General features: G+C 50.5%; 7 protein-coding genes across 7 annotated transcripts; 3 read left to right on the plus strand and 4 right to left on the minus strand.

The window, feature by feature from the left end:
- Positions 1-674: 674 nt before the first annotated feature.
- On the minus strand, positions 675-6,693 carry BJY04DRAFT_231919 (ankyrin repeat-containing domain protein; the record flags this gene model as incomplete). The annotated part of the gene is made up of 7 exons (XM_073719650.1): positions 675-1,075; positions 1,180-4,955; positions 5,005-5,454; positions 5,520-5,640; positions 6,178-6,237; positions 6,319-6,557; positions 6,594-6,693. The coding sequence occupies 7 exons, from the start codon at positions 6,691-6,693 to the stop codon at positions 701-703; spliced, it is 5,121 nt and encodes a 1,706-aa protein (XP_073566034.1). The 3' UTR covers positions 675-700.
- Positions 6,694-7,574: 881 nt separating this feature from the next.
- On the plus strand, positions 7,575-10,566 carry BJY04DRAFT_223305 (S8 family peptidase; the record flags this gene model as incomplete). The annotated part of the gene is made up of 5 exons (XM_073717653.1): positions 7,575-8,442; positions 8,505-8,922; positions 8,979-9,168; positions 9,227-9,490; positions 9,556-10,566. The coding sequence occupies 5 exons, from the start codon at positions 7,575-7,577 to the stop codon at positions 10,564-10,566; spliced, it is 2,751 nt and encodes a 916-aa protein (XP_073566035.1).
- A 455-nt stretch (positions 10,567-11,021) lies between these two features.
- On the minus strand, positions 11,022-14,507 carry BJY04DRAFT_223306 (uncharacterized protein; the record flags this gene model as incomplete). Its single annotated transcript, XM_073717654.1, has 3 exons — positions 11,022-12,105; positions 12,172-12,348; positions 12,508-14,507. The coding sequence occupies 3 exons, from the start codon at positions 14,505-14,507 to the stop codon at positions 11,022-11,024; spliced, it is 3,261 nt and encodes a 1,086-aa protein (XP_073566036.1).
- An 817-nt stretch (positions 14,508-15,324) lies between these two features.
- Positions 15,325-15,543, plus strand: BJY04DRAFT_200378 (uncharacterized protein; the record flags this gene model as incomplete). The annotated part of the gene is made up of 1 exon (XM_073712914.1): positions 15,325-15,543. One exon carries the CDS (start codon positions 15,325-15,327, stop codon positions 15,541-15,543), a length of 219 nt encoding a protein of 72 aa, XP_073566037.1.
- Positions 15,544-16,190: 647 nt separating this feature from the next.
- On the minus strand, positions 16,191-18,182 carry BJY04DRAFT_200379 (polymerase/histidinol phosphatase-like protein). The gene has a single exon (XM_073712915.1). It carries the CDS (start codon positions 17,723-17,725, stop codon positions 16,256-16,258), a length of 1,470 nt encoding a protein of 489 aa, XP_073566038.1. The 5' UTR covers positions 17,726-18,182; the 3' UTR covers positions 16,191-16,255.
- Positions 18,183-19,000: 818 nt separating this feature from the next.
- BJY04DRAFT_223308 (flavin-containing monooxygenase) lies at positions 19,001-20,936 on the minus strand (the record flags this gene model as incomplete). Its single annotated transcript, XM_073717655.1, has 8 exons — positions 19,001-19,177; positions 19,226-19,373; positions 19,427-19,764; positions 19,830-19,876; positions 19,932-20,148; positions 20,196-20,260; positions 20,309-20,716; positions 20,777-20,936. 8 exons carry the CDS (start codon positions 20,934-20,936, stop codon positions 19,001-19,003), a joined length of 1,560 nt encoding a protein of 519 aa, XP_073566039.1.
- Positions 20,937-21,731: 795 nt separating this feature from the next.
- BJY04DRAFT_223309 (uncharacterized protein) lies at positions 21,732-23,851 on the plus strand (the record flags this gene model as incomplete). Its single annotated transcript, XM_073717656.1, has 3 exons — positions 21,732-22,238; positions 22,292-22,968; positions 23,023-23,851. The coding sequence occupies 3 exons, from the start codon at positions 21,732-21,734 to the stop codon at positions 23,849-23,851; spliced, it is 2,013 nt and encodes a 670-aa protein (XP_073566040.1).
- Positions 23,852-23,970: the final 119 nt, after the last annotated feature.

Here is a 23,970-nt window from a genome sequence, read left to right on the forward strand (position 1 = left end):
GATCCGCGTCTTCCGTGGTGGAGAACATCGGCTGATCTGGATCTGATCACATGATCTCGGCTAGCTATATGCTAACTTGGAGCCACTATTCTGAGGCATCAACACACGCAGCTCGCTTTGCAGCACCATCCACTCATCTACCACACTGTGGGCACGAGCATGTTTTAAATCCTTGAGCCTTTGCAATTTTCCGGATCTTTGAGATTTACGTTCACATCAGCCTCTTATCAATCCCCTATCTTGCCTAGTTTTGTTCACCCTCGCTACCAGATATATATTCTTACACGCTATCATCGAGAGGACCATGAGGGACGACACAACCGACTTGGCGTCACGCCATACTGACAGGTTACACTATATATGTGTAAGAGGTCATGAGCGAAGGGGACATAATCATGATATATCAAAGATAAATGCCCGAATAATGGCGATGACTATGACAAAGCTGATCTTCATAGAGGTATGTCACCACTCTACATAGACAGGAGTCACCGCATAGGCCTGCTCAAAATTATGTTGCCTGGTAGCGGAGGAGCAAGAACGGCTTATCTATATTCTACTGAAGCTCTCGGAAGGCTCCTAGAAACAGGGCCCCAAGGGTATATAAGTGCTAGATGGGGAGCTCCTCAGCCCAAACTTCTGCCCTGAATCTAGGGCTAGCGTAGCATATCCTCAAGCTCGTCACCACGCCTTCCAGATCTTAGATATCCTCGTCAACATCGAACTCCATAATCGCCCTGACCGCGTCATCGACCTCGTTACTATTTTCCTTTTGATCATCATGGCCGTCACCCTTGCTCCCATCAGAAGCAGGAGATTTCCTACCGCCCTCGCCTGCTTCTGACCCGATACTCGATGAGGGCGAACTCGGCTCTGATATGTCTCGAAACTCCGGCGCTGCCTCTCTGTGGAGCTTAAACGTATGCGCACTCTGGAAGCTTGCGCCGCCTGTCTCTGTCTGTGTGTCCTGTTCTTCCGTGTAGTGTGCATGGTAGAGATCGATCCGGCCGTGGCATTTCTTGCAAGCGTAGAAATCCACACAGGTCTCACAGGACCATACAGGACCCCAGATTGTCTAGTTCCCCGATAGTAAGGTTAATATATTAGAGCGAGAGTGGGCTGTCAGGGTATGGATATACAATCAAAAGGGCAGGGCTAGGGGTAATTGCAGCAGCTCACGTTAAGACAGAGGTCACATTCCTGAGTATTTACGTCGTACGGGCAAATGACACGTGCCATACGACGCGCAGCCTCATTGCCGGTGGCTGCACTTGAGTCTGTGGACTGGGTCGAGTTGGCATTGGCATCGGTCAGAAGCGTGACGATATCGTCTGAAGCTCGATGAAGTTCCGCCAGGTCGAGAATGGCGAAGCGCTCGTGCTCTTGCCCCATACGGACTGTTAGCGTTGTGTCTGCCCCGGCAGCAATTAAGGCTTGCACTGTTTGCTTGACGTCATATGGCTCAGAGAACTGCCGAATAGCGGAGCTCTGCTGAGGACGAAGGACCCAACAAAGCGGCGTCCACCCATCAATATCAGGCCGATTAACGATCACCTTTTTCTCCGCGTCAGACCGTGCAGACGACAAAATCATCCCCACAGTTTCCACGTGTCCACCTTGAGCAGCCCAATGGAGAGCATTTTTCTGTGCAATGTCTTCGGATAGAGGCTCGAACCCGCGAAGAACGATGGCTTCAAAATTCTCACAACCGCTAAACGCGGCAAAATGGATCGGTAGCCGATTAAGGGGGTCTGGTTGCTTCAGCGACAGGCCCTGGGCGACGAGATATTCGAATGTGCTAGGACCACAATAGAGGGCCGCGGCAAAGAGGGGAGTAGAAAGAACGTTTTTAAGAATAAGGGTCACGTTTGCATCATGAGAAACCAATGTCCGCAGAACCTCATCTACTTTTTGAATAATCTCTTCGCGGGACCACTCAATGGGGATCCCGTTGGGCATACAAGCGGCCATGAGAGGAGTGGGCCTGTAGCCGGGAACGATCTGATTAACGTCAGCTCCACGGTCGATGAGCTTGCTGATGATTTCTAGGTCGAGTTTCTGACAGGCCATGTGAAAGGGTCCGCCAGAGTCTTTGGAAAAAAGGGACACATCTATGCCCGGTAATGAGAGAAGATAGTTTGATATCTCATGTAGTTCAAGCAAGTTCACAGCGGTGAACAAGGGCGACCAGCCAGCTGAACTCTGGGCATTGATATTAGCCCCGGCTTGCACCAGCCGCTGAACGCATCCTAGGTTCCCAGAAGCAGCTGCCAATAGCAGCGGTGTCTCCCCTTCGTTGTCCCTCTGCTCTATGTTTACTGCACCGCGAAATTCGAGCAAGGCGGCGGTGCAGGCGTCTGCATTGACTGAATTGTATGAAGAGACGGAAAGGTGCAGAGGGCATCTGCCTGTACTGGTAGTTTCTGTCAAGTTGGCACCAGCCTTTGCAAGAGCCCTGACAATTTCGACATTGGGCCGATAGCCTGAGGCATCGTGAATAGGGCTCCATTCAACCGCGTCGCGGTGATGAATATTGACTTTGCGCTCGATCAAGAGCTTGACAACCTCGAGCTTTTCGTTTTGGACGGCCGTATTGATGACGGTTAGTCCATCCTCGTTCTCTAGCTCGGGATTAGCGCCAGCATCCAGAAGCAAAATGACCAACTCGACACTTATGGAGGCTGCTATCTGGAGCAGAGTCTGCCCATCGTCAGTTAAGATGTCGACAGGCGCTTTCTCAGTCAATAATCTTTCGACTATTTGTATCTTTTTGTTTACGATGGCATAGAAAAGTGGGCTTCTGCAATTCTCATCTGTGAGGCTGACATCAGCGCCATGGGCCAGCAACCAGTCCACTAGAGGAAGGTCCCCCGATGCCGAGGGCCACATCAGACCAGATGTCCCAGAAGAGCTAACACTATTAACGTTTAAGGGAATCGTGCATCCAGAGAGAACATCTAGGAGCTCAATCTTTTTCTGAGAGCTTATGCTGGAGGCACTGGTGAGTGCGACCACTAACGGAGGCTTGATGCACTCATGATTCGGGTCGGCACCGTAGTCAAGCAGGGCACGGACGGTGTCAACATTCTGACTCCGTACCGTGGCAAACAAAAGTGGGGTATCCTCTCCATTAGGCCCAGGATGGTTTGGATCTGCGTGATTCTCAAGAAGGACTCGAACTGTCCGGCTATAGCCATCGTCTGCAGCACTCATAAGGGGGGTCCAGCCATCTGCACTTGGATTGAAGTCGGGTCGAGCACCTAGCTCAAGAAGCGTTTTTACTACCCGCCAAGTACCCCACGTTGCTGCACCTTCAAGAGGGGGGAAAGGCTGCTCTAGTTCCAGAAGTTCTGGATCCTTGGCAACAATGGCACGGACGACATCGGCATGGCCGTTGCTAGCTGCAGCAAGCAGCATACCATATTCCCCACGTTTAAGAACACGCGTATTCGCCTCAGCTTCCAGTAGTGCCCTGGTGATGGCGGTATGTCCGAGCCGCGAAGCTAGAAATAGGGGTGATGGAAGGAGCACAGATTCTATTCCTTTGGCCTCGGGCGAAATCTGCGCATCTAGTAGAAGATCAACAATACGGCTCAGGTTAAGCCACGTTGCCCTCCATAGCAGTTCTGAAAACCAGTTATCATCCACTCGCAGGGCTGTTATTGATTTCTCACCGCCCTCTTCCATGTGCCTAGCAGCAGATTTTGCGGCAAGAATACGACGGAGTCCGGTCACTGCAACCTCTTCGTCTAATACTGAGACGGCGCGGTAAACAATGTCGAAATCGGTGGCCTCATTGAAATGTTGGGGTATGATTAATGTATTGGCAGCCGTAGGTGCAACGCCCAGAACGCTTTCTATCGTCTTCTGAAACGGTTGACCGTGGTATCCCAGACCAGAAAGCGCTGAAAGGATCGAATCAGGTTTCTCTACTGGAGCGCGGGTGAAAGCGTTGCTCATTGCCCAACACATCTTGGCCCAAGGCTGAAGTGGCCGACTAGGACCGCAGATAATATGCTCTACCTGCTTAGTATATCCCGGGGTCTTTTCGAGATGATATGGAAATGCCGTAATAGCATAGAAGATAAAGTCCTTCCCATCGGGCATAATGGAAGGCGTGGTGTGGTTCTGACTAGAAGCGTACCTCGCCAGATGATGATCGTACAAGGATGTCAAACGGTCAACTACCTTCGGAGCCAGAAGGTACGTTGTGAGAAAGTCGAGGATCGTCTGGTGGGTGGCTGGCTTGATTTCGTTCCACAGGTAGTTTGGGTCTTCATGGCAAAGTAGATCCCTAACGTCAGTTCTCACGCAGGCCTGGCCACCGGGGGTAAAATGCACTAGAGCCGGCAACCAGGACTTGAGAGTCCGCATGATCTCCTCAACCTCATCTTCGTTGGGCATATATGAGTAATGGGTCCTGTCAACCACGTCATGGAAGATAAAAACGCATGCAAGCTCGACAGTGCTCACTGGCCGATGACCGTATATCAGCCAATGGAGAGCCCAGCGCAGCCGTTCCTGATCAGGAAGGGACCGCAGTATCCAATCTAAAATCACAGCTGGTGAGGATGATGGTTGAACCCAGTCTAGCAGAGTTGAAAAATTAGTCCAAGAACGAGCGGATGGATTATGGGGCCATCCAGTATGATTTCGAATGAGGTTGAGGATTGGCAGCAAGATATTCCGGTCCATGGATATCAGTCTCTGCAAAGCATTCTCGACAAAGTCCTTCCCATGACCACCAAGACACAATTGTTCAACAATCTCGGAGTCTGGCAGTGTCACTGCAAAGCCGGTCGATGGCTGCTCTTCACCATCATATAGACACCATGAGCTGCTCTGGTCTGAATCTCCTAGCAAGGACAATCTGTGGCGTGAAGTGACAACGACCTTTATGTAAGAGTCTGAGTCTTCGGCATTACGCTCGAGCAAGTTCCACAACGCTTTGCGTTCTGCAGAATTGCATTCATCAACATTGTGGAGCACCATAAGTCCACCAACCTCGAGATATGTTGATTTGACAGCTCTTGATTGTCCAGCTTCGATACAGGCGAAGCATATCCGTCACGACTCGTGTATCGAAACTAGGCTCTGCGGAAAACGCGGAAAGGGTCTGAACCACGGCAGAGCATACCATTTGGTTCATATTATTCCGGTTAGGATCGTGCGATGAGAAGGAGAATGATAGAAATGGTCGATGATATGTTCCGAATTTTCTTAATTCGGACTGCCAGCTGAGGAGAACCTGTTCGGCCAAGCTGCGTGAGTGCTCCTCGTTTTGTCCCTGGATGTACAGGATTGGTGATTTGGATCTTGATCTCCAGTCTTTGTATGGTTGGCTGTTTAGGACTCCATGAGGAGCCTTGTTTTCGCATGTCTGCTGGTGCTGCGGGAAAGACAGCGGCAGAAGAATTCGCTGTAGCGCATTCCACTCTAGATTGTTAGCCCAATCTGCCTCGAATGGCTTCATTAATACCCCGGTAACTTAAGTAGAAGTATGGGTTGCGAAGACTGACTTTTCGATCGGTAAGACACGATTCGCTTCAGTTCGACCAAAGGGTCATCCTGATCCCCCCCGCCCTGCGGTACGGGGACCTCAGTTGTTACCCCTAGTGTCGCGGTAAAGAAGTCCAAGATCTATTCAAAAAGTGAGCATTATACACACATTACTCGGCCTGTCTGCGCCGGGGATTCATACAGGATCCGCAGTCTCGGGGCCAGTTCGCTCATAGATGCTAACAGCCCGGGAGCGCAATGTAATTCCAGAACCGAGAAATGACTCCGTTGTTTCGATTGAAGCATTTGCAAGGCTCCGAATACATGTGGGTGTTAGTAGTGAAGCCCATGCAGAACCGTCCTTACTCTTATCCATAAACTGCCAGATCTTCCTGTCGAAATTGCGTTCATCGCGCTGGCGCTGGAAACAATCTTTGAATATCTGATTTTCATTAGCACAATCTTTGTCCACCTCTGTTTGACATCCATTACCACTTACGAATTGCACCGTACCGTAGAAAATTCCCGGCCACTGATCCTCGCGGGCGCCTGCAATGGCGATGGCCTGACCGATACTTAATTAGTATATTCTCAAAGTGGTGATCTATTAGTATGGTGGCAGGATGTTGATATTCGGTTGCCATGATCCGCACACCATGAAAGGGATCCCTTCCGTACCTTTTTCATGACGAGCGAGCCGAGATCATATGCTATAAATATACGAGCCGGCTGAACAGCCTTCAGGATGATCAGCCTCTTCTCATCACACTTTCGGTCTCCATAACCTTCTCGAACTCGAAAGTCAATCTGGGAGCTAACCTCGCTATTACCTGGGGAAGATACAATGCCCCTCAGCAGGTCATTTGCCTGAGTCTCGATTGCATCGAACATCAAGTCCCCGAGAAGGAAGCTAGCGACGTCGCATTGAAAAACGAACTCTCTCTTACTTGAAGAGACGGATTGTTCAAATATAGTGTCTAGCTCTAACCGCCGGCCTGGCATAACACCACAAACATGAACAACACTGTAGCGTATCTCCCAATGAGAGCTCGACGGATCTTATGTTCTCGGCCAAGTCCAGTACAGCAGCTAACCCAGCCTCGCATTGAGCATCTGCACACTGATTTGCCCGTCAAAGCCAGCTGACTCTGCGTGCTCCCATCCTTGCGATCCCCAGTCACACAAGATATGCATTTATAATAGACTGTAAATGAGGGGTTGCATGATATGTAGCCAATAGAGATCCATAGCCACAAAGTGTGCACAAAGTGTGATGGGAGTCGCAAGGATTGTCTTGCGGACGTGCAGACGTACGGACTTGCGGGCTAGCTGGCTGGCAATCAGTCGTTCGCGCCAAAGGCCGCAGCTACTTTGGTTAGGATAGGTAGTACCGGGGGCCACGTCCAGAGGTGGGGGGGAAGGGTTTGGGCCATTGCAATCTTTCCGCTCGTGCACATGTAGAGCCGTCTTTTCAAGTTGGTGGGATGCAACTACAGTGCAACGGCATTCGATACTATCGCAATACACAAACTTTAAGCCATATCAGCTTGACTGTTCGGGGACCAGCATGTATCAATCGGGCGAAGAATATGACGACGTCGAAGTGGACGAGTTCGATTTTCTGGTCCAGAGTCCGGTCGGCCCACTGCCAGAACACCGACCTCGAAAGAGTTGGGTAGAAGTAGCTTCACTCCTCAACCTGGGAAAGGCAGATTGGGGTACACTGGACGAAGAGGACAAGATCTCTTTGGCATATTTCGAGCCGAAAGATAAGGGCATGCCGACATTCCTGCATAAACTGGCCCTGGAATGGGGAAAAGAAGTTTTCCCATTAGGGCTTGTCTCGCGGAAGACTCGAGAGGATATTGCGCTTTTCCTTCTTGACCGCGGAATACCATACGCTGATGGACGGTACACGGAGGGACGCTTTGATCCGGTTTTCACTGTGGCACTCAGAAAAAGCACGATCGACTTCATCAATTTTGTTATTGCAGAGCGGCCGGCAAGCCTTCCAAATCTTTTGAAATCCACTGACGGGGAGCAAATGAATAGCCTCCACGGGGCTTTTAAAATACATGCGCCGGGAGTTAAACAACCTGTTAGATGCGGACAACGCAACAGACCTGGAGGCCGTGATGTCGACCATCATGCGGTTGCTACAGTTTGCAGATGGCACGGCACTCACTTCGAAAGATGCCTGGGGCAATACGCCAATCCATTACGCCATGGACTTTAGGCTCTGCCATATCCCAAAAAGCTATCGATACGAAGACATCATCCGGTTGCTTTGGAATAAGCTCCGAAATGAGGCCAATCATCCCATGAGGAACGCCGAGGTTCTGTTCAACAAGAGCCAAAGATCCCCTTACCGCTTTTATTTCAGGGTTAAGGACGCAGTGGAGGCTAAGATGTCTCGCATCAAAGCTGCGGAGCCCTCGGTAAAGGAGTCCAAGTTGAAGGAAAAGGAAAAGACAAAGGAAGAAGGTCGTGATCAAAAAAAGACCGGTGGGAAGCCAGAAGCTGGTGGGGGCTTGCCATCGGTAGTTCCTCATTCCAAGGTAAATCTTCCTTCAGCCCCAAGAGGCAACTCAAAGCTAGTCCGGGAACCGCAGCATCACCCTGCGCCATCCATGACTCCAACAACGTCCGAGCAGAAGCTCAACCTGGATGGTTTGAAAATAGCGTCATTAGCTCGGAGGCCAACTTCCGTTGACAAGATAACTGAGGCGGCCCAGGATAGCGTTGTACTTGAGTCCGCGAAGCCCAGAAGTTCCGGGAAGCCGGAGGGGCCAGGACTCGAGGGTTCTATGAAAAACGCCCCATGGCTGTGGCCCGAAAGAAAGAAAGCAGCGGCAGGCATTCTAGAGTTTGTAAAAGGCTTCATAATTCGATATTGCAGTGACAGAGACGCAAGAGATCTTTTATACGGAAAAATAGCCTCACGTAAGTCCAGATATCACAGCTTTATGACTCGGCAACTCACTGAAAGTTGAACGGTCTTCCAGGCACAAACCTGTTTTTTGATGCAAGCCACCTACGCGGCAGGCGGGTCGACGACGTTGTCAGATTGATCGAGAATATTTCCATTGCTGGCGGGTTCGAGGATATTCTATCATATGTGAAAATTCCCCAGTTGGTTCTGGAAGCGCAGGGTATACCAAGATCTCAACAGAGGCCAAATGTCGCAAACGAGAAGAGGCACATGAGGAGAAATGTCATTGACAAAGAAGGTCAAGGGCGAGACTCCTTAGTCAAAGTATTTGACAAGTTAGCGGAAGTAAAAGTCCGCAAGATCATACGCCTTCAGGTTGAGGACAATGGCGATGAATGGCCACACACAGACACAGCAATTGAGCGAGCCATCAAAGGTCAGAGTCATTACTGGGATGAATTTACGAGAACGGGGCTGGACATCAAGGAATGGTAAGCACCCTGCACAGATAATGCTGACATCTTCGGGCTCACTCGCAGACGCGTAGGGACTGGTGTAAGCCTGATATCAATTTGGATGTAATTAGGTACTCGGCGCCGATGGCAGAGCATATACATCTGCATTGGAGTGGGAACCAGACCGTTCTTTACGGCTGGGCGAGCAACGAGAATGGGATTCCCTTGATTTCGAAAAGAGCTCAGTCCCTGCTATCTCAAATCACTCTGCATGCTTATCAGGTAGGCCGTCTCCATCAACACATGATCTTCAACAAAAGGTGTCTGACGACCTTGTTAGGGGCTAGAGAGCCTGGCGCGCAACGAAGCCGTGATTAAGCATTTCCAAGATTTGATAGACGAAAGAACACATGGCAGGGTTAAGGTGACTCCGAGATTGCTACCCAGGACTGCCATTATCAGTCCCCGAACTGAAGATCCGCTGCTTGGAGAGCAATCCGAAAGGCCCAAATCGCACGCTTGGATAGAATCAATGGAGAGGTTTCGATCGGCACTGATGAGCATGCACCACTCCGGGATCTTAAATAAGCCTGAGCGAGTCAAGGTAGGTGTCCATGAACACCCGTGGCCCGCCCACGCAATAGCTGACTCTATGGCATCGATAAACAGGTGGCCTTGATTGATGACGGAATTGACCTTGACGAGTTCAACACGTATAACAATACTGTTTGCTACAGTGGCGTGAGTTACTGTTCTGGTCATGGGCGAGACGAAAACGCATGGTGGACCTCCACAGACGGACATGGAACTATCATGGGCAATACGATCACTCGGATTAATCCCTGGGTGGTCCTTGATGTGATCAAACTTCAGAGTAATCTCTCATATATACACGGCGAAGGAGCACGCAGCATTGACCCGAAAAGCGCTGCTGACGCCATCGACGCGGCAGTCACGCACGAGGACGATATAATTTCCATGTCATGGACCATAACAAGCCGAGATTCTCGAAGATCGATAATTCCCAAAGAACCTCCGGAGGCAGAAACCGGCAAGAAACAGGCGGAACAAAGTGGTCTTGATCTGCTCAAGACTGCGATTCAAGAGGCCGTAAAAGAGGATCCCGTCAAGGGACACCAACGGCTTCTGATCTGCTCCGCGGCGGACGACCTGAAGCTTGGTGGGGATAATACATTCCCGTATGGTGCGGCCCCTGGTCGAATGTCTCGCATTGGTTCAGCCGGACCCATGGCTGAACGAGACCCAGGGTCGGGCTCCGGAGGTAGCATAACCTACTATCTTCCAGGGAACCAAGTGGCGGAGGAGCAAAGGGCTCACTCAGCCAAGCCGGTTGTATACCACAATGGATCGTCCGTTTCCACAGCGCTTGCCACCGGGCTGGCATCGTTGATCATGTACTGTTGCCTGTGTCTTCACTCCGCGGGGGCTGGGGACAAGTACAAGAGATTGGCAGAAGCACTGCGGAATTATGACAATATGAAAAAGGCGTTCAATAGTATCAACCGTTATGCTGATGAGTGGAAGGAGGACGAAAAGATCGTCCCAGTATGGGGTGTTTTTGACAACAAGACCAGCGCGCTCGAGAAGGCTGGGAGCGGCCAGGCCAAGATTGAAGTTCTCAAGGACCTAGTTGGGTCTTTATGCCATGCGATAGAATGAACAGAGGCGCGATCTCGGATAGCAGAGTGCTGACGATGATTGGAATTGGTATTCTGCATTGAACGCAAGTGTAGGGATGGATTTTCGAGAAGAATTGTTGTAACTGGAGGGTGTTTTTTCAAGTTCTCCTTTGTACCTTCCTGCTAAGCTCCGCTGCGGACGCATGTGACAGCATTAGTTTACTGCCTTGCGAATCAGGCGCCAACGGAGCCACGACTGCTTCCACAGGAATGGAAAGCTGTTGTAGTTATTCTATATGCGCAGAAGAGTTTTAGCTTTCTAGTTGAGTGTGCCGTGAGCCAGGCTGTAATGACCCAGGAAGCTCTATTCATGATGACATCTATGTTGGTGGTATGTATGTACATGGAAGATTAGAATACAATGGTTCTGGGTGGGTATAATACAGAGCGGTTCTAGGGGCCAGATTGTCAGAGTCACCAAGAAGGGGCAGGTAATCAGTCATCGCAAAGATCGACGAATGATCTCTTCCTCGGAACAGTCGAGACTCCAAGTCTCGAAGCAGAGGCTGTGGCAGAAGCCGAAGGACTAGCAGTAGGAGTCGACTGCTCAGCCGTGTGATTCTGCCCTTGAGACACCGAGCCAGACCCATCCCGTTGGTTATTGCCTGTCTCAGGCACAGGATCCGGAATATGAAAGGCAAACCTTCTGAGGTCCTCATAAGCTTCATTCCCTAGGACTTGGGAAAGTGGACACTGACGCGCCAAAGCGGAAAGCTGACTCTCAGCGTGCTGAGCACGCGCAGTCCACGTCTGGTACATTGAATCAAAGTACCTGTTTGTCTTTGTTACCTGTAGCGCGTGGGGCAAGCCTTCCCGAATGACCTCCCAACGACAACTGGGGTCCAATTTTTCAATGAGGTGGCGGCGTTGAGGGCCCCCAATGCGGAATGATTCTGCACTGCGGCTCGGATCCTCGAAGAAAGCCCGCAGGTTGGCACAGTCTGCGCAGCAGAAACTGGCTAGAGGAAGGGGCTGGCGCCAGTCGGTGGATGGTCTAGGATATGGCTGGACACGGGCAGTGATGTACAGCTTTAAGAGCCGTGGGATGAATGCCGCTTGGTTGCTGCCGAGGTTGATAAACTCAGAGTTTTGTGTCTTTGCGTGGAGGTGGTTGGTGAGAGACTCGATGAACGGAAATATGAACTCCTCGGACACCGTTTTGATATCTTTGGGCAGGATTTCAAGCACGCTCTTCTCGATGGCCTGAAACACATCTTCAACGAGAAGTTCCAATATTTGAAGTTTCTCTATGAATTGGACAAGAGTAGCAGGATTAATAAAAAAATTCTCTTTTTTGCCCTCTAAAGACCGCATTGCCGATAATGGGTATATGGAAGCCGTAGAAAGGTCAAGGAGTGTGAACCCTTTGAGTATTGCAGGCAGAAGTTTCTGACATGTGGCCACCACAGGCTCTTTTTCAAGCTGTTCACTGGAATTGAAACGCCATTCGCAGAATTTCAACACAAACTGGACGACAAACCCAGTTTCGGTCGCACGTTTGATAATGACAGGTACGATGCTGCAGGACTGTTAGGATTGAGACGCCTCAGGCACGCTTTGGGGAGTGGGGGGTGGGGGGTAATACTATTCTTCAGAATATGCCTTCAGTTCGCGGGCAGCAAGCAATGCAAGAACCCGACCTTCACCCTCCTGCAGAAACCGCTGTTTCTGAAAACGATCTAACAACATGGCAAGTGTCTTTGTACACCATTCATCGAACCCAGTTTTGTTTGCCTGCTGGTTTGGATCCAACCACGCAGGTCTACACCGCCATACGATTGCTCCAAGAAGTGTTAGTTGGCTGATACATAGGAAGTTAGGTATTGTCCACAAGCGATCCAGGCTGGAAGACACGAGTTAGGTCAAAAGCGTTAAAAGTCGCTACTTGCATCGGCGTCAGTAGAATAGTTGATCAACTTACAATGGTCGCATAAAGTCAAATCCGTAGCGTGAGAGCGAGACTGCAACAATCTCCGTAATATCTTGGGGACGATCTTTATTGAACGTAAACGAGCGGTGGACAACATCTTGATCACGAAGCTCAAAGCCACTAAGAGCCACTTCTCGATAGACTTCATTGCCCCAATCGGATTTTGTGAGTATTATACGGCATAGATCATGTAGTTGCTCGCGTGCGATCTGGTTTTCAGGAGTATTCTGACATGCTTCTCTCAGCTCTCCGAGGATTGAGCTGGGTTGCAGCGAGTTGGAGTTTGCTGCGTGAAGCATGAAAGGGTAGTAGAATGCTTCCGGCACAACCACCGCAACAATATGGCGAATGAATTGACTCAATCTTATTGGAAACGAACCGCGCGACCATTGCTTAGCATCCGGTTTATTGTCGTCCCTCGGATCGTAGGCGCATAGATCTTCATTGGTTGTGATATTCTGCGTAATGATATTCCCAGCGCTGTCGGTGACGGTGCGAAGACGAAAAATTGTATCGCCCCTATCTTCCATAACGGTATATTCATTCAATGGTAGGAAATAGTCGTGCTCCATGAAGTTCTTGTAATCCTCGTAATCCTCTTCCAGTTCGTCCGGCTCCATCGCCTCGATCAGACCTTGATCTTCTTGTTCAAGGGTTGCTAGGAACAAGCGACAGCCGCTCTTCGTACAAGCCTTCTGAAGTGCGGCAATTTGAGCCTTGTGAAGGCAATCGAGATTGGCTAAATCGGGCGTTCTATATCGTTTCGGCTTGTCTATGAAATGGAAGAGTGCTGGTAGTTCATTTTTTGATGTCTCAGAGAACCAGTCGGAGGGTCTGATACCGCGAGTTCGGAGACGGTCGATTTCTGTCGCAGACCAGCGGGACCATGATTCAAGAACGCGATCTAATTCACCTGATCGATTCTCAATCATCATGTACATGGAGAGTGTCGGGCGGTGGGACAGGTTATAGATGAGCATTATTTGGTGTCCTGATGTTACTGGATGCTGCGTCAATGTTGTGTAACGAGTCCAGGCGGCACACGAGAAGCCGAAATTGGACGTTTTGCAGGTAGACCAAGTGTAATCATCACCTTGATATGATATTCCTATCTCGCCACCTTCATGTGAGGAAGGCAAACATATAGCCAATGTTCCGAACGCGCTGCCTATGTTTTTCCGGTGCTCCTGCGGTAGTGACAGCGAGCCCTGCCCAGATAATATCAACTTTTGAAATTCCGTGCGAACATCTGTGGTATTCGTAGGAAGGCTAAGCTGTCCAAGTATATGACCAACAAAAGTCCCGACTTGGGCGTTCCATTCTGGATTGCGGAATGTTACGTGTTCAGCATCAAGTGTCAAGGGGCCTTCAGGGGCCGAGAGCTGTCCAGGCGCTGAGGACGCTGGGGGCAAAGGCTTTTGACAACAGACTCTGGCAATGGCCTCTGTAAGCTCCGGACTCAACGGAAGACCAACCTGTCCGACTCCAGAGATTTCCAGTCCAGGGTTTAGAGCAAGGTCACTGGAGTGGCTCGCAAATGACGATGCTGTTATTAAATGGTCCTTCATGGAGCTTTCGAATTCATGTTTTAAGAGGTCTCGTAACTTATACGGTTTTGGTGTGGGACAAAAAACTCCAGAGAGGGTAGGACTTGTCGGTGGCAAAGCCATCTGATTCTCCTCAGAATCAGGGACACCCCATAGGTACCGAACCATCGCGTCTTTCCTCCTTGACACGCTGCTCTGTGACTGACGGCGGCGCATCAATGGCAGCGGAAGGCATATTTGTAGGACTATATAAGCGATCGATGAGGGTCCATTGAACGCCAGGTTGCAGATGGGTATGAAGCACGTCGTCGTGGGCCACAATTGCTTCGCAACAGGAGTGGAGGCTGGTTGTTCTCTCCCTTTTGAAAACGCGGAGACGCGGGAGACGCGTGCGCGTGGGCACGTGACTGGTATAGCAGTCTCGCTGCCCCAGACATCAGGCATCTGGCTGCGACCATAGTCACATGAGCGTTGGGAGTATTGCGACGAGCAGGGCAATATGCAATGAGGGGAGCTGGCTTTCTTGCATTGGATCTTATAAAGAAAGCTCACACAGTGTCCTTACTGAACTTTTTATTCTGAGCAAGTATTCTCAATATCTAGTAGCAGCATTCTTCTTTTTCCGCAAAAATCACGCACCTAGATCTATATTTCTGTCAGCGGATAAGTTTAGCTTAACCTCAGCTGTGATTTTCCAGACAGCAGGGAAGTTAGAGGGTCGATATAAGGACAGCGTAAGCACAAGTATCCTGAAATTACCATTCTCTTTTTTCATGAAAATCCAGGGTCGTGACTTCTGCTAAAAAGCAACACTGTCCCGAAATCCTCGTATTCCGAGCATCCTCCTCCTTTCAACACGTCCCCTCCCGGCAAAATGCACGCTGCAGCCTCTAAATAATGCTCCAGCAACAATGACGCTGTCACTCCTCGACCTCCCAAATGAGCTTCTCTTGCATCTAGCAAGGCATTTTAGCTCAGCACCCGACATCAACTCCTAACCCAGACAAACCGTTTCCTCTACAATCTCCTAAATCCATACCTCTACCGCAGAGACGCGTTTTTCAAAAACAGCTGCGCCCTGTACTGGGCCGCAGAGGAGGGTCGCGACGCCACCGCACGCCTTGCGCTACACTATGGAGCCGATACCGAAGCGTGGAGGAATTAAAAGGCTAAATACACCATCATACGCATAGCTGCCGTTAGAAATCACGTGTCTATCATTAAGCTATTTCTGACGCATGCTGACGGAGTGGCACCAAATATGATTCTGCCGGATGGGCGGACGCTTCTATCGTGGGCCGCAGAGCATGGAGTAACTGATGTCGTTGAGTACTTGCTGTCCAGAGATGACATTGAAGTTGATCTGAAAGATAGCGACGGCGCGACGCCATTGTGGTGGGCTTCCAGGAGGGCGAACACAGATATTGTTAAGATGCTTTCGGCGACGGGAAAAGTCGATGTCAATGCTGTCAGGGTGTAGAGTGTACATCGATACCGGAGCGTTTGTGCGGTGGCGGCCTGGCTATATGACGAGGAAGAGGAAGTGATGCTTCAACGATGTGAGATTTTTAAGATGCTGGTGACACACGATGATTGGAAGTACAATCGTGATAGCAGTTTGGATGTGTCGGAGAGGGTGCTCCAGGCGCTGGCAAGGACCCAGCCTTCATTCCTAGCGAAATTGCTCATTAGCCAAAGAGACGGCGTTTACCTTGGTAACCCTTTCTCAGACGACGAGGCTGTGCTTTCTTGGGCCTTGCGTATGATCAGAGTGAGGTGCTAGGCGTTCTAGCGAGTATCAGTCCAGAGGACGAAATATCCTAGCACCGATATGTCGCTTGCAACAGAGTCTGGCGGAGAGACTTCCTTGGTATCGTAGCGGAGAACAAGAGTTGGGAGTCTATGATACTGCCGGCTCTTCTTCTGAGAAGAAATAGGGCCACTTTTGTGATAGAGCTAGGAGAGATAAGGAGCATGTGGGTGTGAAACAATGAAAGTCGTGCGAGTTGGGAGGATAGTCTAGAGCACAGTTGAGGGCAGGAGCGATGCTGGTTTATTCATTGGGAAGGAGCAAATCCGGCCGCACCTTAGTATGGTCTGGACTAAGAGTAGGTAGATCTATCAGCGACTCAATTAAATTCTATTACTCTCTAACAAACATTTCTCATTATCCATATCGTCATCCCAAGCATCTACTGCAAGTAGATAGGGTTCGTAATGCCAGTGAAAGACCCAGTCGAGTTACGAAGCTCAACACGCAGGAACTTGGTCCCCTCCTCAACCTCAAGGGTAATCGGCTCTGTCCCCTCAACAGTCTGATTACGGAGGTACCCCTTCTCAGTGATGAAGGAAGCTGTCTGTCCCTCAAATCCTTCGGTAACCAAGCGAGCCGTAACAGCTGCACCACTGGTCTCAACAATATCACCAATTTGCGCATGGATCCCTTCACCGCGGACAGTAAAGTCGATCTCCATCTCGGGTCTGTGGACGATGTACACACGGTGGCGCTTGACACCCTCAACAACAGATGAGGTACTGAGCGAACGAGCCTTGACCTTGGTGGTAGGCCATCCGATCATGCTAGGCGGGTGGTGGGTATCACTGCCACCAATACCGGTAATGCGACGACCCTGAGCGAGCAGACCCTGCCAGAGATCGATAGCCTGCTGGTTAATCTCCTCAGTGACACCATCGTTCCAGATCTCGATGGCATCCGCATACTTGTAATCGGTATCAAGGTTCCAGATACACTCCTTGCACGGCATGTAAGGGTGGTTAACAGAAACAAACCCGCCAACACGATGAACCTGCTCAACGGCATGCGCGAACTCAGTGCTGTTAGGCTCATAGCGCCACTCGGGAGTTTGCGAGTGATCAATACCAACAGCCTGCCAGTGGCCAAAGCGGGTCGTGACTTCCATTCCGCGGCCGATAAGCATATCCTCAGGAGCAAATGAGCCCATAATGTTGTTTCCGCTGACACTGTTGTGCTCGGTGGAGATCCAGAAGTCGAGGCCAACCTCCTGCGCGTTCGCGACTTGCTCTTGGGGTGTCCATGTGCCGTCGGAGTAGGTGGTGTGCACATGGAAGTCGCCCTTCAGCCAGATCTCGCCGTCGGTAACATTGTCCATGCGCGCGCGGCGCTTAGCGTCGATGCCGAGGTCAGATGCAGCAGGTTGGAGAGAGAAACGCTGGCCTTGCACAGGCTCGTATCCGTAATCGATGGTGATGTTGTAATCGACGTACTCGCCGGCAATGGCACTGTTAACGAGAACGATGGACCAAGTTCCGTGGGCGACCGGGCCGCCGACGTACATAGGGGTGGTCTCAGTCGGGGTGAAGGTCCAGTTGTTCAGCAGAGCGAAAGACCATCCGCGGAATCCAGCAGTGAGGTTCTTGCCGTCCTCGAGGCCGTGGCCACGCTCGTCAAAAACACCAGCGTAGATGTTACTCTCGGTTCTGTTGGTGTAGTCGAAGGAGACGTGGATAGAGGTGACGCCGGGAGAGACCTCGAAGGGAACATACTTGTACTCCGAAACCTCGGAGGCGAAGATGCGGCCACTGAAAAAGTCACGTTCCCTGCGATCGGTGCAGTAGCGCTGGACGTGGTCGGCGCATCCGGCAGCAACAGCCGCGAGGGAAAAGAGGCTGAGAAGCTTCATTCCGATTGAAAGGCTTGAAGGGCGCCAAGGGAGGAATACGAACGAGGACCTTGAGGGAATGCAATAGAGGTATGGCTTGCATGCCCTTTTTATACCCCGGTGCTGTCATAGCTGCGGCCTGCAGCGTACCTGTTGATCGCGATACTCCAAGACTCACCATGCCATCTCGACCGCAAGATAGAATCTTCCGGACACCCCGAAGACGAATAACATCTCGTGAAGGGAAGCACGCGGTCGAGCGTTGAAGGTCAGTCAAGAAGTTAAGAGCCCGAGCAGCTTCGAGCCGGCATAAGCGACCCCAACAGACGACAGCCAAGGAATACCCCTCCAATGGCGGGGAGCTCTCTCAAGAAAGACGTCGGCTTGGCAAGAAAATCAGGACTGAGAGATTAGGAGGCTTCTCCAAGATTTGCTTGGAAAGCCTCATAGGAGAGCCACGAGGTGAAAGGGAAGTCTTGATTGGAGCAGTCCTGCCGACATTCTGGCTGGGCAAGGCCCACTCTGGGTTTATCAATCTGGGCATGGGTTGTATCTCGCCAGCCATATTCCGTTCCCTGAGAGGTCGGGACTCGGGAGGCTGGAACGGCGAGCCTGCACTGACTTCATTTCACGTTGAGGGGGCGGTAAACAACTACGGAATCAAGAGACTCTTCAAGAGAGACGCGTGCTCATGCTGAGGAAATGCCAGGAATCACGTGCATCTCCCGCTCTCCACCACCTGAGATCTTGCTTCCTCACCACTTGTTACCATCTTCATCCTCTTCAGCTTCGTTCCAACAGAGAAGAGTATCCGAATTTATATTGAAACCGATCTGCTCTCGTCAATGTTATCATGAGTGACAAGAATCCCCTCAGATGCACCTAGGACATATTCCAAAGAAAAGTCTGCAGACGCTGGGCAGAATTCCGTGAGCATCGACATCAATATGTAAGAGGGCCCAGGCAGTTAAGCACGGATTCGCGTTTATTATACCCCCATGATTTTAATCCAAGCAATGCTCAACGGCACCGAACCGATATAGCAAGTATAAACCGCGATACTGTACAAGATGAAATGATGATTTCAAAGAACAATCCGTATTCACTCTTTCAAATTGCGAACAATGCATGAAGAGCCTCCAGCGTCGCGCTCTAACTTTTTACAGTTTACTAGCCTGAAAAGTCCACGATCAAACGCACTGAAAAGCAACCATGTCCTCGTTTTCCGGTCAATGGAGGAGCTACAGGGTCATCCAAACGCCATATAAAAAGACTGTCTATTGATTATTTTCCAATCTACACTTTCTCCTCACCCCCTTTCTCATCGCTATACTTCTCAGATATCCCATTCAAAGAGCCATTTGTCCGATACTCCCAATCTTTGTGAGAGTCCCAGTATGTCGACCACCACAAATGAAACGTGTTCCAGGGGTAGACGAACCAATTCTTGTCCGTGCTTTGGTCGATGAAATACTGCTTCGCGTTAGAGTGACATTAACCCCGAAAGTCGGCCAGACTTACACTCCCGCAAAGACTACTATGCACCGTGCTGTCAATAGCCTCGTGAAGGCGACTATCGTACTCCCTCTCACTGTCGGCTTTGACCTCGACGGTAGAAGCTCGGCCAAGAAGTACAGGATTGATGGCTTTCATGACCATTTCAACTTCACTATCCTCGAGTCAGCATTCTAAACACCTCCTTCCCGAATGCAAAGCACTCACCTCTCGATAATCTGAATCGTACTCGTGTACAGTCTTCCTGAATTTGGCCCAAGGATATAGAAGAAATTCGGGAACCCGCTCATTGCAATCGACTTGTAGGTCGCTTTATGACCGTACCCCTTCCAATGTTGGTCCCTCGTCTTGCCGCCTCGACCCCGAATGTTGGTCTCATAGTGTGTGAGCGCGAAGCCGGTTGCTAGAAGGATTGTGTCCACGGGGATCTCCTCACCCGTGGAGGTGATGATCGAGTTTGATGTGATCTCGGAAATCGGGCTATTTGTCAGGCGCATGTTTGGCGAGTGCAGGGATGCAAGGTAGCCACGGTCGAAGATGCGTCGCTGTTGGCGATATGCACGTCAGCATACATTCTGCAAGATGTCCGGATCAGTCGTCAACCACTTACCCTACACCCGAACTCATATGTGGGGATTAACAAATCCCAATATGACCCTAGCATCCACGTTAACCGAGATCTCAGGTAACACAAGACCAGGCAATAGCATACCTGGGGCCGCCTTCTGCACGTATACCCGACTCTTCTTCTCGACATTGGCTCGCCCGATCTCGCCTAGCTTGTTGTTCTGGAAACGGAACCATGTGATCTCCATGTATAGGAAGAGGATTATGCGAATGAACCAGAGGAGGAGGGGGATGCGTCGGAGGAGTGTTCTCCATTCAGGTGAAATCTTATGGTCGCTTGCGTGGACTATATGGTGCGGGGACTAGACCTTGGGGTTAGCAGAATCTTGGGAGGTATGAGTATTCTGACCTTCATGAATTGCGTGACAGACTTTGCTTGATGGACAATAGCCGGGACCAATTGCGCCGCCGAAGCTGTTACCATTAGCAATCGTCATTCAGCGATTATTGGCAGATACTTACCTCCATTTCCAATAACCGCGATATTCTTCCCTGTCAGATCCGTTCCAGCTTTCCACCTGGCTGTATGTATGATGTCTCCCAGAAACGTCTCGGCACCAGGAATCTTCAGGTCTTGCGGGTTCACCAACCCACCCACAGCAGAAATTAGGATCCGGCACTCCTGCGTGAACGGCTCTTGTGTTTTCACATTCCGCAGCGTCACAAGCCAAGTTTGCGTTTGTTCATTCCAGCTCGCTCCAGTCCACTCGACACCACCGGCGAAGTGTTCATCAACCCGGTACTGCCTGACAACAGAAGAGAGATAGCTCAGGATCTCTGCTTGGCCTGGAAACATCTGGGTGAAGTCCGGATTTGGCGCGAACGAGTAGCTGTAACAGAAGCCGGGAATGTCGACTGCGCATCCAGGATCTACATTCGATCTCCATCAGTACCAATGGCATCGGATTTGGTTAGGGCGAGAGCACAGACATGTATTCGCCCACCATGTTCCTCCTAGTCCTGGCTGTCTGTCATAGATACAGTAGTCGGTCAGGCTGAAGTCTCTTCGCAGCCGACATGCCATTGCGATGCCGGAGACACCTCCGCCAATGATGATGACTCGGCATGGTGGTCTCGATGGAAGGCCCATTGTCAACGATTGAGGATAGTGTGGTCCGTATGAAGCCTTCAATGTTTTTGGTCAATTGTCTAACAACGAAGAAGTGCATTCGTATTTATGTACCACCCTTTGGAACTTTGTCAACGCACGCCAGTCTGCGATACGGTTTGCACCGTCCATCCACAATTATCCTCGCTACGCCCGGCCTAACATCGGCTACTCCTAGTGCAATCCTTCTCTTCGAGGAATAGAGAGCTGACACCGAGTCAACTATCTCCATTTCCTACCTAGTTCCCAGACACCGCAAGCCACCATCTGAAACGTGGCGCGCCTAGGTCGTCTCCACCCAATCAGAGCCCATCGCTCTGTTTATCCTTGTTTCAAATCGTCAGGAATCCTCTTCCGAGATCCATTAATCGCCGACATTGGTTCGTGCTTTTCGTTCGTGCATATTCCTGACAGCCATGCGAACGGGCTCAGCCAGCCAGGTTGGGCCGCTTCAGCCAGCCCTTGTCTGTCCGGGAACGCCGGGATTGACGGGAGTGGCTGTTGTCTGATTTTGATATCAACCACGCTGGCTGAATTGTGGGTAGCATAAGGCAGTGCTGCAGTAGGGCAGACGTTTTCACCGTCTTTGGGACAAATCTTCATTGTTCAGCTCGGGGATAGCCGAGAGGTGGAAGAATCAACTGTTCTACCTGTCTTCTGGTGGCTGACGACCTGGACAGTGGAATTATAGATATGTTTGCTGCAATCATTCAATTCCTAGTTTTTGTTGTTTTGATTCTCAAAGCAAAAGCACTGCTTGATCCCTTTCTCGCCAAAATGGTATTCACAGACAGCCTCCTCCTTATCCTCTATTTGGGCCACACTTCATCCCTCTCCTTGTGGCCCGCAGCACTTCATACCTTCATCACTTTCCCAATCCTTCTCACTGTCCTCTCCATTGTATTCCTCCTTCTACGGTCCCTTGTCGCACCGCGTCCTTTGGTCTCCCTCTCAACTCCGCAACAGGTCCTGTCGAAACCACTACTCATCCCCGTCAACTTCAACCATACCCGCCTATCCCCGATCAAAGACAAATTTGCCAACAATTTCCTCCTGCTTGGAGTCCCTGTCGGTATCTCATGCCGGGTAGGAAATCTGCTCGCAATTGACGACCCCTCGGTACAAGATGTGTCTCCCCCACCAGGTGGTGGTGACGTGGGGTTTTGGAGAAGAGCGAGAGCACATCTCCGGTGCTGGTTCAGCGTTGACGCGGTGCGGCTATTGCATCGCGGGGAGTATGGCATCGGCTTGAGAGGAAAGTTGGACTCCTTTCTTCGTGATCAGGTGACTACCTTTGTCCCCTTCTCAATATCAAAAGGCTAATGACGAGCGTATAGAACGAAGATCCCACGCAATGGCCACACGCCTACCTCCTCACAGTTCCCAAATTCCTCGGTTTCTCCCGAAACGTCGTGAGCTGGTGGTACCTCTACAACGCGAACCTCGAACTCGACGCGTTGATACTAGAAATCAACAACTCGTACTTTGAGAAAAGAAATATCTTCCTCCGACTCAAGCCTTCAGATTCCTCGCCAGAGCCACAAACTTCGTTTCCGACCCACCCTGAAGCAACATACCTCGACCCCGCCAACCTCATAACCTCTCTACCCAGCACTTCAAAATCAAAGTTCTACTCCGGCACGTGGCACAAAACAGTCTTCGCCTCGCCCTTCGAGAAGGTCGACGGGCTTGTCTCCCAGCGGATGATGGACCCCCTACATCCCTCTTCGTGGTCCTCCAACGCCTCGTTCTCAAATATGACAACGCTAAATGAAACCGGCGTGGTACGCATGGTAACCCGCCTTACCTGCGCAGGGCCACCGATTGATCCCACAACAATATCAACATGGGATCTACTGCTGTTCCTGGTTAAGTGGAGCGTCCCAGGTGTCTTCACTACATTCGAGATTATTAGTAAGGCGTTGAAGATCAAATTCTCGGGAAAGATGAAAATGCATAAGAAGCCGCCCGTGCGGACTGGGAGTGTTGGGAGGGAAATTACATCTCTGGAATTGTACGTTGAATTTCTCCCCTTCTACCTGCTCCAAAGCTAATAACATGTCTTTAGAAAAATGGAGTCGTTCTTCCGGAGCTACCTCACACACGCTGTCCAGAACTACCCTGGTGCCGTCGAAGTCACATATCTCCCATGCCGGTCATTCAGCAATGAGAAAATCATCATACATTCGCGGGCTGGATACGGAAAGGATCCGTCCACGATTAAAAACCTGACAATCGAACCAACAGACCCGGGCTTCTACACGCGCTTCCCGAATTACACAAGCCCCAGGACAGCTCTTGAAGAAGAGACAAGAGAGCTAGGATACGAGGCAGATCCGACAGCCTCAAGACTCCTTGTTTCAGACCTCCCACTCCTAATATCGATTTTGGAACATGCGGCGTTGCGGACAGGGGAGAAGACTCTGCCATTCTCCAAGTCAGGAATTTCAATGCCAATGCAGCATGTTCCATCGACACAACGAGCGCTTCTCAGCCTCGCCCGTGGCTTTTCAAGGCTAACATTCATGGACGAGTTCGTTTTATCCACCACCACCCTGCCACCACCCGCAAAAACCGCCTATGCCAAGTCGATCCTCCATCTATCAGCCGCGCAGCTCTTCACATTCGGTTCACCCCTCTTACTAACCGTCGCTATCATTCTTCTCTCACTCATTACGAAATGGCTGCTCCTCTGTTCCCTGTCATCGATCATGGCAGAGGGCGGAATGAATCTGGTCTCGGTGTGGATTCCAAGGTCGGATAGCATCTGGTCCTCGTCTTGGTCTGTGTCTTCGACCATCAATGTTCTTTTCGGCTACATTCTCATCCACGGAATCTGGAGAATGAAAGCCATACTGTTCGAGTTTGCAGCGACGCATTTCCCACTCCGATACTGACTGGTTGACATGAGCCTGTGGTGCTGTGGTAGGGTAGTTAGCTTCAGATGGTCTCGATGAAGAAATAGACAATAAAGGTTCAATGAAAACGTCCCTTGTGCACATTACCACCTCATCTT

The sequence above is a fragment of the Aspergillus karnatakaensis genome (assembly GCF_047715665.1).
Source record: "Aspergillus karnatakaensis strain CBS 102800 unplaced genomic scaffold BJY04scaffold_70, whole genome shotgun sequence".
Classification (NCBI taxonomy): domain Eukaryota; kingdom Fungi; phylum Ascomycota; class Eurotiomycetes; order Eurotiales; family Aspergillaceae; genus Aspergillus; species Aspergillus karnatakaensis.